The sequence below is a fragment of the Artibeus jamaicensis genome, unplaced genomic scaffold (assembly GCF_021234435.1).
Source record: "Artibeus jamaicensis isolate MK-2021 breed Jamaican fruit bat unplaced genomic scaffold, CSHL_Jam_final contig_797, whole genome shotgun sequence".
Lineage (NCBI taxonomy): Eukaryota > Metazoa > Chordata > Mammalia > Chiroptera > Phyllostomidae > Artibeus > Artibeus jamaicensis.
This window is the reverse complement of record NW_026521977.1, coordinates 737,285-754,275: the sequence shown is the minus strand read 5'-3', so window position 1 is coordinate 754,275 and position 16,991 is coordinate 737,285. Positions and strand designations below refer to the sequence as shown.

Genomic DNA, 16,991 nt, shown 5'->3' with positions numbered 1-16,991 from the left:
TACTGTGGGCATACTGTATAGAAATGCAGGCAATGATGGCTGATTTTCTGATTTTTCAAGAGAAGCCAAAAATCTGAATTTTTATTTGTATTTGTACACACCTGATTTTTTAAATGTTTGACAAAGGACTCAAAGTTTTTACAAATAAAGGGAAGGCCAAACGAGACATTTTTTGCCCTTGCCAACAACCAGTTTGTGTATAAACTTTGGGTATAAACTTTTTCCCCCCAGGAACACAAGCAAGGAAAAAGTGAGGAAAGCAGTTGATAGCAACCAGAGGTGGGTGGCAGGAAGAGCTGTTTTGAGATACAAGAGCTCTGAGCACACCTTTCACTGGATCTGGTGATGTACCTGCTCCTTTGCCATGGGGGTCAGCGGGCAGTGCAGGGTGGAAGGAGCTGAGGGGTGGGAGGAGGCAGAGGGACTGAGTTCATCTTTGTTTGTTCACAGCTAGGCAGACTCTTGGGAAGATGACTGGTAGTGACTCTTCATACCTTTCCAAGTCCTTGGAGAGCATGCTGTAGGACGCATGTTTTCATACTTATGGGGATACAGGACTAATCTAAAGTGCTCTCCGAAAGTGCAGATTCCTAGGCCTCATTCTTACAGACTTCCATTCAGGAGGTAGAGGTGGAGCCTGGGACTTGGCATGTTTAACGAGCACCCTGTCAATGTCAAGGAAAGTAAGTAGATGGTGGGTTCAGGCAGTGCTGAGTCCACATTCCTGCCCTGTTCCTTCACTAGGTGAGTGATCTTGAGTCCATCTTTTCATCTTTCTGAACTTAAATTTCCTGATTGGAAAAACAGGTCTGTATGCTCTACCACCTCGTAGAATGGTAAGCATTGAATGAGAGGGTGACTGGGGGCCGTGCAGGGTCCTGGCTGGAGCCAGGGCATGAGGGCAGCCGCATGGGCTCAAAATTCCTGCCTTGCACTTTCTAGTTGTGTGACTTGGAGCAAGCTGTTTAATTGCTCTGTACTTTGATTTCCCCCATAATGTGTAAGTGATAGAGCCTACTTCATCAGGTTGTTATGAGGATTGACTGATTTAATACATATCAAGTGCTTATAACTGTAGCTATTATGATTATACAGAGAATCTCACAGCGTGTCTCCTAGTAAATGCACCTTTGCTTTTCCTTAGGTCCAATTACTGTGGGTAACAAAGAGGTTGAGGCGTACTTCAAATGTCTCCTCTCTATGAAGCCTTCCTTTTATTTGACTTTTCTGCCTCTACAGTTAGCTTCTCCAGGGCGGGGATTGTGTCTGTCAGTTTTTATACCTTCTGCCTTGCAAGTGCCTAGAATAAACATACCAGAGAGTCAGAAAAGTGACTCAAGCTTGTGAGTGGAGAGGTTGCCTTCCAAATACTAGAAAAACATAAGCTGGAAGAAAAGCCATGTAATATTAAGCTTCTCTGTGCCAAACATAACAATCATGTGAGGTAGGTCATGTTGTTATTATTACTCTTATCATGAGAAAGTTGAGTCTTGGAAAACACCCATGCAATGTCCCTTAAGTAGCAGTTGATAGAGGCGGGCTTGGACTTAGTTATCTAACTCCAAGTCAGGTATTCGTCCCTCTGCACCTTATGTTTCTGGGACTGGGGTCTCTTTGTCTCAGTGCAGGTTTTCAGAAAGGTTCTATTGTGTTCCTTGCTCTGGAGCTCAGTAATTCCATTTTTCCAGACATGCATTCTGTCTGGACTGTACCATTGATGGGCCTGGGAACTACAAAGCAGCCTCTCAGCCCCTTGCTTCTCTGTTCTATTTCCAGTGGTTATTTCCTCTGCTTCAGCCCAAATAGCCAAGGCATCAGGCTGAAAGCACAGATGAGAGGCCGGGTTGTTCTCAGGGCCCTAGGAAGCACTGTCCCCTAGGGAGCCAGCTGTGCAGAATGCTCATGTCTGAGCTGCAGGTGTGAAGATTAGCCGGGTCCTCAGTTCCTCAACCCCCTAGATTACCCACTGACCATTATAGATCTGGCCTATGGACAGCAGGCTGGCTCAGGGAGGACAGTATGAAGAAGATACTTTTCATCTGTTCTCCTGACTTACTGGGCACTCTTGGGTTCTCAGCAGTGCTTGTGCAAGATGCCTTAACTCCGAGGCCACTTCTGAGAATAACAGCTATGCTTTTGCAGAAGCATGACCAAGGGTCCCTGCCATGGGCCTGGTAGCAATTTTGATTCACACCTCTATGGTTATATCTTCACAGGATATTTCTTCTTGGACCAAGCAATTGTCAGTATCACCTACAGTTTTCCTTCCTACCAAGTTGGCTTTGTTCTCATATTCAACCAAGTAATAGCATTTCAGAGCAGTGGGTCTCCCCTCCTGTGTTGGGAATTCAAGGAGAGTATAGTTTTCAATGTTCTTTTAAGGTATTGCTGTCTTGAATCTTTCTACAAGGCTTCTGCCCTTTCCCTGGGGCCTTGCCCTGCGGGTGCTAGAGCATACCCAGTGCTGTTTTGATGGGTTACGTGGCTATTGTACCATTGTTATCGTGGGCACAGCTGAAGGCTTATGCTCAGCAGGTTGATTCCTTGTAACACTGTGCTCCCTGCTGACCATGAGCACTGGCCTGGGAAATCTCCCAGGTGCTGCCTCTTCTTTCCCTTCTTCCTGTTACGCGCACAGCCCCATGTCAAGCACGTAACTCCACACTGGGCTGGTGCTAGTGAAGAGTGTTTCACTGGAGCCAGTGCACATCAGTGCTCTGGTGGCCAGTTGGACTCTTCTTCTTCTTCCACCTCATCTTTGTCATCACTAATGTTATGCTGTGTACTTCAGTTTATAAATATTTTTCCCCAACAGGTAGAGATGGCTTTTCTCCACCTTATGAAGGATAAAAGTGCAGCTTGGGGTTGGCTCCCTTTTCCCTAAAGCACCTGTAGCATTCACCTTAGAGGAGTGTCTAGTTGCTCTCACCATCAGATAATGGCCCCTTTGCCTGAAGGCAGCTTCTTCCCTTTCCAGCTCCCACTCCACTCACTACCACCATCACCAAAAACACAACCCTGCCAGATTCTGTGAAGTTAAAGCAATTTGAGGGGGTGCGTTTGATGTTGATATTGGGGAAGAAGTATGAGTGATATAAAGAATGAGGGTTCGGCCTATTTATATCAAGACAATCACTTATTTGTGTCCAGGTAATAAATAGAGGGCCTCCTGGATTAAGGTCATTAGTGGCCATAAATATGTTGAACTTTCACATCCGATATACTTGATTTTGGTCGGTGTGATGAGAACACTAGTCAGAGGGAGAGGACTGCTGTTCCTGCCTTGCTTCGCATCCGTGAGGGCGGACTCAGCCGGGCCAGGGCGCGCTTTCACAGTGGTTGTGTCTCATCCGCTCTACAGGGCACTTAAGAAATTTGTTTTGAATTAAATAAAATTTAAGAAAAAAAGAAATTTGTTTTGCTCTTAAGTTTTATGTTAGCATCCATATTGAGATATGCACCTATGATAAAATTCACTCATATAAAGTATATAATTCAGTTGTTTTTAATTGAATATTCACAGAATTATGTAGCCATTGCCATTATGTAATTTCAGAACTTTTTTCACCCCAAATAGAAACCTTGTATTCATTCAGTCACACCCCATTCTTCTATCCTCAACCTGTCCCTCAGCCACCACTGATGGACTTTCTGTCTCTGTGGATTTGCCCTCTTCTGGACATTTAAAAAAAATCAGCATCAGGGGTTATCCGTGTTACAGAGTGTATCAATGTACTTCATTCCTTTTTTATCTGGATAATGTTCCATCGCATGCATATACCACATGTTGTTTATGCTCCCATCTGTTGGTGAGCAGTGGGTTGTTCCACTCTGCTACTGGGAATAACGCTGTTAGGAACCTTTGTGTGTACAAGTATTTGTGTGGACATGATGTTTTCTGTTCTCTCGGATATACACCTGGGAGTGGTTGGTGAGGGGTCATGTGGTAACTCTGAGTGTAACCTTTTGAGGAACTTCCAAAGTGGCTGCACATTTTGAGTAAAGTTCCAGTTTCTCTACAGCCTCATGAGCACTTGTTTTTCTCTTTTTGATTATAGTCATCCTAATGCCTGTGAAGTGATACCACATTGTGGTTTTGATACATATTTTCCTAATGACCAGTGATGTGGAACATCGTTTCATGTGCTAATTGGCCAATTTTATTTTTTTTGAGAAATGTCTATTCAAACCCTTTATCTGCTTTTTAATTGGGATATTTGTCTTTCTGGTATTGAGTTGTAAGAGCTCTTTATTTGTTCTTTATTTGTTCTAGGTACAAGTTCCTTAGCAGATACATGATTTGCAAATAATTTCTCCCATTCTGTGGGTGTCTTTTTACATTCTTGATGGTAATTTTTTAATAGCACAAGTTTTTTATTTTGACATAATATGATTTATATCTTTTTTAAAAATCCTCACCTAAGGATAAATTTATTGATTTGTGAGAGAATGAAACATCAATCAGTTGTCACCCACACACACCCTGATTGGGTATCAAACCTGCAACCTAGGTGTGCGCCCTGAGTGGGAATCAAACCTGCAATGTTTCTGGTGGATGGGACAATGCTCCAGCCAACTGAGCGACCTGGCTGGGGCTTTAGAACATTTTAAGAAAAGCAAGTCAATTTCAGTTGATGCAAGAAAAATGCTGAATAGTTTTTCAGGAGGTATGCAAATATGGCAACATTCATACAGGCTGTATGGCATGCTAGAAATTTGAGAAACTCTACTTTAAATGGGAAGAGGTAGGATATAGGTGGAGTTTTTTTTTAATCATTTTCTGTGAACAGATAAGTCATCTGTTAGCTCATGGACTGTCTTCCCAACCCAGACCAGGGGTCCTTAGAGGCTCTTAAGCTCTAACAAGTAAAATTAAGTATATGTGGGAAAGTGGTTCCTACCACCCGCCACAGAAACCCTCTTGGCAGTTTTGGAGGTCATCTGGAAATGTTTGAGGTGCTTTGGGCTGCCCGTGGAAACTTGGCTTATAGGCTTGTCTTTGCAGGGCTGTGGGTTTGCAGAGAGCCGAAATGACCATGACTGCCAACAAGAATTCCAGCATCACCCACGGAGCTGGAGGCACTAAGGCCCCTCGGAGCACTCTGAACAGGTGAGTGGGAGAGCACTGCGGGGTGGGGGGGTGGGGGGGGGGGGGGGAGAGGGGGAGGGGGGCTCACTGCAGGGTGCCATCAAGGGACAGCCAAGTGGCCTGGTTCCTGGGCAGGATCCCTGCCAGGTTGTGAACGAGTGTCATCATGACTCTGACAATCACCTTGGTGACTGATCTGGGCCCAGCTCATGCTGACCATGAAGCAAAAATAAGATGGATATTTTCTAGTTCTCTAAGTCTCCCCAGGAGAGAGAAACAGGGACCGTAAAACACGCTTTGCTTTGTGCTGTTGGAGGAGCCTAGAGCTCCAGGAATGGAGCCAGCGAAGCAGCTGATGTTCTTCTGGATGTTTCTTTTTCTCAAAATCGGGACAGCTTGGGGGGCTACCCCTGAGCTAGGCTGTGCTGGAGCATGGGAGGCTGACCACATCGGGGAGCATGGGGGAGAGGGGGCGGCAGTTATGCGTATCAGTACAAGTTCCCAGCAGAAGTCTAGGTCTTCAAGAATTTAGGCTGGGCTGCAAACAAAGCAGCTTCGGAAATTGTAGTCAGCCTAAACTATAATCTACTTTGCTGGTTGTGTCTTCCTTTTAAAAGTGGGAATGTTGGACCATAGAAAAACCACGATTTTGGACTCATGGAATTGGTTTTAAATCTAAGCTTTAACTACTTAGATTGCAGGGTGTTTTTTTTAATGCCCTCTAAACTCTTGATTATTCTTCTGTAAAACAGTAATAGTACTTATGCTACAGAGTTTGCTGTGAGGACTAACTGATATAGTATGTGTCGGTGCTTAGCATAGTGTCTGGCATAAAGCCACTCAGAAAATGGCAGCTCCCTCCCTGTGAGGGGATGAAAGCTTCCAGAAATGGCAGGTGGATGTCCAGTTCTCACCAGCGCTTCTCCAGTCTTGGCCAATGCCTGATGCTGATGTCCTAGAATAACCTCCAGGCTCTTTTATTAAAGCTGCATACCTTTCACAGCCCCTTCTGCTGAATCTCAGGTGGACAAATTTGGCTTTTGGTGCCTCCACCACTAGAATGGATAACTAGCTATGAGAAGGATGCTCAGTGTATGTTGGGGTAGGGCTGTTCCTTCCAGGATGTCCGGGCTGTGCAGTGCCAGGCTGAGCCCAGTGGGGTGTAGGACGCTCATGTTGGGCCAAGGGTCGTGGACGTGTGAGTCATTCAGAGCTGGAATCCAGATATGGTGGGCAGAATGGGGTGCAGGACATGGCCCCTGGGGAATCACTCTGCACAGATGAGGCAGGAGGAGTTTCCCATGCCACATGGGCAGGGTTTGGTCCCAGTGGGAAGGGTCTGGATGGATCGTGCCAGCCAAACAAACGGACATGGGTAGGTTCTGACTGGTGAAGTACCTAAGAGCTTGGTACTTAGACAAACAAATGGAATGTCTGCTCTGTGGCATGAAGACCAATAAGAACCCCCTGCCTTCTGCCCATGCACCCTCTTATCCCAGACTAGAGGTGCTCACTTGCTTGTTTGCTTCCCTGAACTGGGTGAGGCCAAGAATGGCAGGGACCTTCAACTTCTTGGGTAAAACAGACAGAAAAACTGAATTCTCCCAGAGCATGTGGTGGCCGAGGCAGAAACAGGTCTAGATTGCAGAGTCTTTGTCCCCCCTTGTCAGCTTCTGGGGAGCCACTTTGCTGGGCTCATAGCAGTCTGGTGGCAGCTGGACGGGCGATTAATTAAGGTTCTCGCATCTTTAATGTGAAGTCGTAGAGGAGAAATAAACATTATATGTGATTGCATGGTCTTATTCGTAAATTTAAAGACAACATGTATATTTAGAACCTGAATTAGAAATTACCATTCCTAGTAGCCTTTAACTCCTTTAAGTATTCATTTTTTTTCTTCTAATTTTCACTCTGCAGGGTAGTATGATGCATGTTTACATCAGTCACAAAGCAGAATCAGGGCTGCTGATGGTTCTCCACTTTCTACTTAGAAACATATATATATATATACACATATATGTATACACACATATATACACATACACATATACATACATACACATACACACATATGTTTTAAACGTTTTTAGAAATTGCTTCTTTAGCTTCTTAGCATGCTTGCTGTCCTAATGAGGTGGATGGTGTTTGTAAATATCTGAGCCTCTGATGTGCCTAAAAAAAGCCTCTTTGCAGCCTCCTATCTGAGTCCTCACTTCCCTTCCTGCCACACTCATGCTTCCTTCCCTCCCTCCTTTCCTGGGCTTCTGGCATGGAGTCTCAGGCCTTTGTGACTAGCTGCCCCCTTCTCTCAGAGGCTACTGCTGAACTGTAGGTGTTTGGAAATTGTCACCTGGTGGTTTCTCAGGCTGCCTTCCCCACCAGCCACATCTGGGGCTGGGGGTGTTCTTTGGGCTGAGTAGGGCAGTAGGTCTCTAGTTCACTGATGAAGTCATTGTCAATGAACCCCGAGGACTCTCCTCCTGGGTGCCAGGCTGTGTGGGGGGCAGTAGGGAACAAAGAGGGATGGTCTGTTCTCTTTCTTCAAGGCATTTACAACTTGGATGGGTGACCTTGGCATCCTTATCTCTTAGTCTGACCTTTCACAGGATGTTTGGCAGTAACCTGGGGCCTTTTTCTCATTGTCAGTCCAGGGGTCCCGGTGGGAAAAGACTCTGGGTGTGACTGACAGTGGTTGGGGAGTGAAGGGGTCCTAGGGCCTTAGAAAGCTGGGCCTTTGACTCCCCAGCTGCCTTGGGGACCTCCATGTCATCCGCACAGAGGCAGAGGGACCCAATGTGCTAACAGGTATTTATGTCAGACTTGGGGACAGAGCATCCTCTGGGACATGGGAAGCCGGTGGGGAGGGGCCAGGGGGACCCTGTGGAACTGTCAAAATAAGTATTTGCAAGGCTGTATCCTTAATTTGATTAAGACTTAGCTGTGCTACCACTAAGCAGATAGGGGTTAAAGATCCTGAATTCCATTTCCTTGTTAGTTTTTTACCAGTGTTTTGCTAATTTATCTTCTTCCTTTTCCTTTGTCTTCATTAGGCAAGATAGGCATGTGGGAGGAGGAAATCTAAGCCATTTGATTTGACCACACCAAAGTTTTGTTCTTTGCTATATCTGGTCTCCTGGAGTAGGTAGGTTTCCCTTTCTCTTTGTTGACAAGGCGGCACCCTTGGTTGCCAGGGAACCCTCTTCACAAGCTGTTCCTGCCCCAGCCCAGAAGACACTGCATCCTATTCTGGGTATGGGAGGGGGGATTCTCAAAGCTCCTTTGAATTCCAGAGGTCAGGCTTAATGACCTTGGTGCGGAGGAGCTGCGGTGGGACTAGAAGCAGTGGTGACTTGCAAGCAAGGGAGTGTTGTCTTAGAGCCAATTCAGCCCACCGAGGTGGTGTGAGCCGCGCCCTGTGTTGCTCTCAGGAGATCCCACGTGTGCTGGAAGACCTGGCAGGCAGCAAGGACTGTTTTTAGAAGACTTGCCACGCCTGCTGATTTCCTCGACAGCTTCTTCACTGTGAAACTCCAGCACCCGGGTCACTGTGACTTGGAAATCCAGGTCGTCGATACTGTGTTTGGGAACTTGCCTGTGGGTGTAGGTGTGGGAAACCTGGGTGCCTGTAACAGTGTAGACATCTGGGGGTCAGGGGCTTTGCCTGACTTTTTCCTTCTCCCCTGAGCCTGGAACAATGCCTAATATGTAGAAAACAGTTAACTATTTGTTGACCAGTTAACTAGATGGCTGGGAGATCAGCCTCTTAGAGCAAAAGCTACTACTGTGCCTTCCTAATGGGTCTTGTTAACTTTGAACTCCCTTTCTATTCAGTCCATAGACTCTTAGAAAGGCAGAGCTGAAAAGGAACCTTGGAATTCATTCAGTCTGACCCAGTTGTTTCATAGAAGGGGAAACCGAGCACAGAAAAGAGAAAGTATTCCCAAGGGTACGAAGCCAGTGGGAGGGAGAACTTAAGTCTAGCTTGTTGGACCCTCCTGTTATTTTTTAATGTCCTTCTACATCCACCTCCCTCTAAACATTACTGGAATCTCACTGCTCAAGCATGACTGTCATCTGTGATACAGTCAAACTTGGCCCAGCTTGTAGAATGAAAGCCCGGTCTTTCATTTTAGCCTTATCTTCCTGCTCTCTAAACCTTACATTTCTGCCAATCTGGATGCAAAAAATGTTAGTTATTTCCCTCCCAGTGCTTTTCTTGGCCTCCCAGCTAGGAAGGATTCCTCTCCCTTTGGCATTCCCTCTTAGAACCTTGGTCTGGGGCCTCCAAATGGCACTTATCAAACAGTGCCTCATGGGGTGGATGTTTGCATGGGTCTTATTTCCCTAGTTGGTTGGAACTCCTTGCGGGCACAGCACACACCATTGCGGGGTGTTAGAGGTGGAAGGGAAAAATGGGATGCTTTTGGCTCAGTTACCCAATGTTATATACGAGGAAGCTAAAGCCCACATAGAGCTAATTGACAGTGGAACCATAACTTCACTCACCTGTGCAGGTTTCTGTGCAAAGGAGACCTTTGTTCAGGATACGGTGAAATCCAGAGAGGTCTTAAGATCTCACTGCCAAAGTGGGTATGGATTTGAACCCCGTAGCTTAGATTTCAGGAGAAAGGTAAGGAAAATCTCCTGAGAATAGTGACTGTAGGTTAAAGGAAGACCTGTGGCTGTAGCCCCACTGTTACCTGAGACACTTCCTGAAATCCAACCATGATGTCATCGGTATTAATCCGGTTATTTATTATTGCATAACAAATGACCCTAAACCAAGGTTGGCTCAAACATTAGTGCCTAAAAACATTGTGTTAGTGGTTTAAAACATTAACAGTCATATACTTTGCTCATAAATTGTGATTTGGGTAGGGCTCATTAGGGAAAGCCCACCTCTATTCCTTGCAGCATCAGTTGGGGTGTCCTGAAGGTTGGGGGTGACAAATGGCTAGGCACTGGGATCATCTGAAGGCTTGTTTGAGTGCAGGTCTGAGTGCAGGTTTGAGTGTGGTCAGACAGGGCCTCACGAGGTAGAGGGGGGACACCCGCACATGGTCTCCGCATTGGGCTGCATGCTTTCACGGATGACATCAGGGTTCTGAGAGTGAGCATCTCAAGAGAACAAGTCAGAAATGTATGGCATTTGATGACGTAGCCTCAGAAATTGCATAGTGCATAGTTTTACTCTATTGAAGCAATAGCAAAGGTCTGCCTAAGTTCAAGGTAAAGAGCTTCATTAATTTCCAATGTGGGAGTGTTGGGGGGGGGAGTTACCCCCACACCACTAAGCAATTCTCCTACACTGGCTTGGTGTCCTACAATTCCACTTAATTCTGACACATGAAATCAGATCCCACAGGTTAAGGGCTCAATCCCATAAGACTGCCTTCTGCTTTAGATGCTAATTGCAAGCCCAGGTTGTCATTTGAGTCTCTGACCGACTGACTGTAAGTCAGAGATTTCCATGACCCCCCACCTGGGGCCTAATTTGCTAGAGAAGCTCACAGAACTCAGGAACTGCTCACCAGATTACCAGTTTATTACAAAGGATGTGTTAAGAGATAGGAATCAACAACTGGATGAAGAGATATGTAGGGCGAAATCCCAAACCAGGGAACTTCTGTCCACATGGAACTTAGGCCTGGCATGGTGGCAACATGGAAGCATTCCGGTTCACCAACCTGGAAGTTCTCTGCCTTGTCCCTTTGGGTTTTTATGGAGGCCTTATTACATAGGCACCATTGGTTAAATCATTGGCCATTGGTGATTGAGTCGACCTCTGGTCCATCACTTCTCCCCAGAGGTCGGGGGTTGTGACTGAAAGCTCCAACCCTCTTATCACCAGGTTGGTTCTTCTGGAAATCAGCTCCCAACCTTGGCTGGGGTCCAGAAGTCACTTCATTAACATAACGGAAGACATCCTTATCCCTGTCTTCGCTTAGGAAATTCCAAGGGTTTTGAAGCTCTGTGCCAAAAATCAAATACATATGTATTATAAGTCACAGCATCACACGAGGGGACAGAAAATGGTTCCTACTTGATGAGAACATCAGCATCACACTGTGAGAAGGACCTGTGAGATGGGACATGTTGTGGCCACTGTCTTTGGGAAATGCAGTCTGCCGCCGTCAGCTCTCTGGTCACAAAAATTCACATCCTTCCCAAATGCAAAATATACTCATTCTCTCCCTTAAGATCCAAAGTCTCATTCTATTAGTGATACCAGCTTGAAACTTAGGATCTTGGTATCCAGATCAGGTCCAGGCACAGGTGTGACTCTCGGGATGCAGTCTTTTTTATTGTGTACAGTTCCTTAAATATAGTGCTCTTGATTTGAAGTCCTATAAACTTATTCTATCTGCCTATAGTAAAAGAAAAAAGAAATGAGCCAAAAAAAAGGGATCTATTCAGTGTTTAAACAAAATTTTAAAGGAATCATAAATGAGAAAGGGCTTTATGGATTAGAAAAGAAGACTTGTTTTTTTCTCATTCTCTCTAGACAGGAAAGAATTCTCAATTTAAGAAATGGCTTCCGCATAAAAAAGAACAAAATGTTATCATTTGCAACAGCATGGTTAGACCTAGAGGGTATTATACTCAGTGGAATAAGTTAGTCAGAGAAAGACAAATACTATGTGATTTCATTTATATGTGCAATCTAAAGGACAAAATAAATGAACAGACAAAATTGAAACAGACATAGAGGTACAGAAAGCAGACAGGGGGTTGCCAGAGGGGAGTAGGTTCGGGGACTGGGTGAAAGAGGTGAGAGCACTGAGGAGTGCAAATTGGCAGTTACAGAACAGTCATGGGGATGTAAAGTACAGCATAGGTAATGTAGTCAATAGAATTGTAATAACTATGTGGTACCAGGTGGGTACTGTAAATATCAGGGGGGAACACTTTGTGAAGTATATAATTGTCTAACCACTATGCTGAGTACCTGAAACCAATACAAAATAATAGTGAAAGTAAACTGTAATTGAAAAATTTTTTTAAAAAGGAAGAAATGGTTTCCAGATTGTGATGGTTTTATTGTGTATGTGTGTGTGTGTGTGTGTGTGTGTGTACTCATCAAATTGTACCTTTAAATTATCCACTTTATTGTGATTTCATTATCCCTCAACAAATCTTTAAAAATTTAGAGAGAGAGTATAAAAGATCCTTTGTCAAGACCTCAAAAAGAATTTCAGTGTTGCCTCATAGGCTCTCACAGACAGACGAAGGGCCTTCTAGGGCTCACAGGGGTGGGCGTGCAGATCCCTTGTGAATGTCAGGGCTTCTCAGACTCTTAAGAATGTTGTCAGACACCTGCCAGTGCCGGCTCCACGTGCCCAAGGCTTCCTCACACTGTGGCAACAGGAAGTGGAGGCTGTTGGTTACTTGAGGCCTAGGCCTGAAAAGTGGCACCGATTCATTTCTGCTCTATTCTGTCCGTCAGGTAGTCACAGAGCCTAGATTCAAGAGATGGGAGACATGTCAAAGAGTTTCAGGACCATGTTTTTAAAACTGTCACCAGTGTCTTTAGCAGGGTTTCCTGGAGCTGCATGTCTCTCTCTCTCGGCCTTGCCCAGTGCCAGGCTCTGCTTTATACGTGGTCCCTTTGTTAGTGGACACCCTGGGGGTGTTCCTGTGAGGCATCTTATTATACTTGCCTCAGACAGGGCTTTTGTCTTGTAAATCCTCATGTTCATTTCTGCTGTTTCTTGGAGGATTTGGGGTTCCCTCCCAGAGAAGAGCTCACCAGGCCTCTTTGTGCTTCCCTGGAAATCTGCTTGAGGGCAGGCAGGTAAGGCTGTGGTGGATTCTTAGATGAGCTTCCTGGAAGTGGAAGGGGACTCCGTTTCTGCTCTGACCCTGGTTAGCTGCCATTCTGCTCACCCTAAAAAGCTGTGACTGACCTCAAAGGTCTCTGTAAGTGGTGGCCCAGATGTAGCCCTCCTTGGAGATTGTCCTGGGCCCTATTGCAGCCAACCAACCATTCCATATGAGGTTGGTTAGGAAGCAGGAAGGCCAAGTTGTGAGTGTCACCCTGTCCTTTGGTTTTGTGATACCTGTGAATATCACAGCTGTCCCAGAGTTAAATATCAGTGGGAGTGACTGAGCTGAGACCCTGCTCTGGCCTGGGGACCAAACTTCTCTACATACTGATATGACTCAGGCAGCCTTCTTCCCTTCTCTGCTCCTGCGTGCCTCAGAGGATGGTCTCTGGGAAGTCCAGTAACGTTGCCATTTCCAGAGTTGGGGCAGTGACTGAGTGGTGGGAGGGCGTTGGTACCCACTGAGCCAATAGGGCCCACCTTAGTTGAGCAGTCGAGAATGGTGAGTGGCCAGCTCCCAGAGCTTTCACCTGGAAGCAGGCTAGATGCCTGCTTAGGAGGGACTAAGCGTATTGGAAGCTGGGCCCTGTGTAACCTTAACCTGCAAACAAACTTCACTTTGTGGCATCTACAGCCCATTTTGATGCCCAGGTCTATTTCCCAGACTCCCAGGAAACTTCCCCAGCTGACCCCAACTTGTTCCTCTTCCTGATTACTTTCAGAAGCCCGGAGTTCAGAACTGTCTTCTCATCGAGGATTAATGATAGCCTTTCCTGCAAAAAAGCCCCTGGGTGCACTCGACAATAAATGGGACATCCCTTGCCACTAACGCTTCCTGCTGTTACCTCACAGTAGCACAATAACTAACCCAGGGGTTCAGTCATGTTCTTGTGAAACTATACCAGAGGGAAAGGCACATATTTTGCATCTTAACTCTCACTTTATGCATACTTATACACATAGAGACACGCACAGATACATATTCACGGACACATTGACACACAGACACACGCACATTGTTTTCTCTTTAAATTTTTTTCCACACCTTAGTTCATACTCTATATCCCACCCTCTTGTTTTATGAATTTGTCTGTGTGTGCTTATGCTCCTCTGTTTCTTTTAAATTTCCTTTACAATCTTCCCCCTTTCTTCTCTCTTTCAACTTCTGTCTGTTTATCTTGCGCCCTCTCCTGCAATGTTGGTTTTGGCCCGGCATGTGCTTCAGTGTTGGCGTCCATGCCTGAGTGGAGCAGCAGGCCTGGTGGCCTGTTGACAGGGCCCAAGTGCCCAGTTTCACAATTCTGCCTCCTTGGGGACAAGCTCTGGGATTTTAGAAGAGAGAGCAAGAGATGATGTGAGTGGAGCCTTAGGTGTCTTTTAGCCACTTTGTACTTTTCTTTTCTATTTCTTCTACCTTCATGGAACTACTTATGGTGCTCAAACACTTTTAAAATTTACATCCCCTTAGTCACCCAGCTAGTTTACCTGGATACTCAGAGCAAGAGTTTTCTCCCTGACTTATAAAGAACCTGAGGCTCAGAGAATTTTTACGTGACTCTCCCATGAGCACACCAGGAAATGGTGGGACCAGGACCAGAGGAAAACCTAGGTCTCTAGAGTCTCGGTCTAGCCTATGGCTTTTGCCTTACGGCAGAGGGCTTTGTGCGCCTTTCTGTGTTGTTCTCCAGGTCATGTGGCACAAAGAAGGAGGCAAGGAAGTCTGTGAACAGTGCCCTGGGCAGACGGGTTTTAACCCTGTGTTTTACTCATTCATTTAGTCATTCAACACAAATAACTAATTCCTACTAAATTCTACTTGCAGTCCAGAGAACGGGGATATCAGAGTTAACAAGACACGGCCACAACCTTTAAGTAGGTCCACTTGCGGCTTAGTAAGGGAGGCAGTGAGGACACAGTGTAGGTTAATGAAGTGTTACAAGGACCATAACAGTCAATTTTCCAGGCACAGTGGAAACATCAAAAATTGTCCATCTCCACCTGGATGGGCGCGGGGGAGTAAGGTCAAGAGAGACTTTATGAAGGAGCTGCAGAGATATGCAGTGAGTAGGCCATCATTCCAGGCAAGGGAAACAGAACGTGTAGTGGCCTAGAGATGTAAAAAGCAAGGTGTTTGATGTGTCTGGGAGATGGATGCAGGTTCATGTTGAAGAAAAGATAGTAGGAGATGACAAAGGAAAACAGGTGGTGACCAGATCTTGGGCTCCCTTGTCATCCACGCCAGTGAATTTACACTTCATTCTGTCAGTAGTGGGGAGTTTTCAGCATGATGAGTTTTGTATTTTATAAAGATGTCAGAAGATAAGAGGATGGAGTTGAACTAGGGTAAGACCTAAGGCAGAGAGGGATGCTGAGAGGTTGTTTTAATAGTCTTGGTGAAGGATAAGATCTGAGCTAGGGAAGTAGCAGGAGTAGTGGGAACAGTGAGGAGGGGGACAAGTCCAAGTTATGTGAGGGGTGTAGAACGGAGGTGATTTAGTCATCAGGTAGGTCAACATTTTGGGAGAGGGGGCTTGAAGGAGGGGAAAAGAAGAACAAATCTGGACCTTTCCTTTCCTGTGTGGAATGAGTTGGAGACAAACACAGCAGTAAAAGTCGGGGGAGAAGGAAGCACACAGCAGCACAGGGACGAGACCATGTGAGAAGACACTCGGCCGGGTGTGGGTGGGGACGTGGAGGAGGAGGAGGGCACGGGGATGTGGCAGGCCAAATTGCATGCAAGCCTGGCCTTTCCCACCTGTGTCATTTTACTGTTGCACTAGAGCGATCCACCTCAAACCTAGTGGCTTGAAACAGTCTGTTATTCCTCACATTCCTGTGCGTTCACTGGGCAGTTCCTCTCCTGGCTTCCCCTGGGCTCTCGTAGCTGGGGTCATTTGGGTCCAAGATGACCTCACTCCTGTGTCCGGCTTGTGTGGTGGCTGGCTGCTGGCTGAGGTACCTTGGTTATGCTGCACATGGCCCCTCATCCTCTAAAAGACTAGCCTTCCTGACGTGGCGGTCTCAGGGCGGCATTCCAAGTGTGTGAAGGGGGAAACTGCAAGACCACTTGAGACCTCAAGTTTGGAACTTGGACAGCGTAATTTCTACCACATCCTGTTGGTCAACGTGCATCACAAGGTCACTCTGGATTCAAGGGGCAGAAAACTAGATTCCACCTTTTGGTAGCATGAGCTGCAGAGAATTTATGGCTGTGTTTAATTTATTCCCTTCTGCTCCCACCCTGAGCAATTAAAACCTAAGTACAGAGAAGTAAGCCATTTGAAAAAGTTTGCCGAGTGATTATTCTGAACAGTCAGCTCCTTCTTCATGTTAGTAATCATCAAGCTGAGATGGAGGGCTGTGTGTTAGCTACTGAGTCCAACACCTATGGTGTGTTGTGTCCATTCCTTACAACAATCCTCTGTGGTACATTCTCCTCACCTCTGTTTTTGCAGATAAGGAAACTGAGGTTTAGAAAGATTAGGTTATTTGCTCAAAGTCAGTAACTTGTCAGTGGCTATGCTGAAACCTATACCCTCGGGCCAGAGGTTCTCACCCCCTATTGAGAACAACTGGCCCAGAATAACCTACTGAAAAACTCACCGTGTCCTAGTGAGTTATGGTGTACAACGGCATTCCCATCCACGGTCTCACTGACCCATTACCACAACCTGGTGTTGTAGGTCGCCCAGTGATTGTCAGCGTTTTTCATCTTGTGGCACACGTAAATTAGTTACTGAAATTCTGTAGCACACTAAAAAATATATATATATATTTTGCTGACCTGAAAAAAGTAGATACAATTTTGATTCATTCATACCGGACAGCTGTTGATGGGTTGGTTGTTGTCATTTTTTAATTTGACAATCTAAGGGAAAAGATGCTCCTGACTAAAATAAATAGTCAGGTATTGCATGATTTAAAAATTCTTGTGCCACACCAGTTGAAAATCACTGTTAGCCCAGTTTTGAGGAATTGAAACTGGAAGCTCAGAGTGACTGGCTTTGCCAATGGTCACATTCCTAATCAGGGGTAGAGTCAGGAAATGGAGAGATAGCAGCGAGTTCTACCCTCAG

At 45.8% G+C, this 16,991-nt stretch overlaps 1 protein-coding gene across 8 annotated transcripts in view; it reads left to right on the top strand.

Annotated features, from left to right (window-relative positions):
• DENND2B (DENN domain containing 2B) overlaps window positions 1-16,991 on the top strand; it is a 163,706-nt gene that overhangs the window by 105,800 nt on the left and 40,915 nt on the right. For all 8 annotated transcript variants that reach the window (XM_053673161.1, XM_037133821.2, XM_053673160.1 and 5 more), the window contains one exon: window positions 5,006-5,110. In XM_053673161.1, the coding sequence (XP_053529136.1) occupies window positions 5,031-5,110 (80 nt within the window). In that variant the 5' untranslated portion in view covers window positions 5,006-5,030. The remainder of the gene's footprint in view (window positions 1-5,005; window positions 5,111-16,991) is intronic.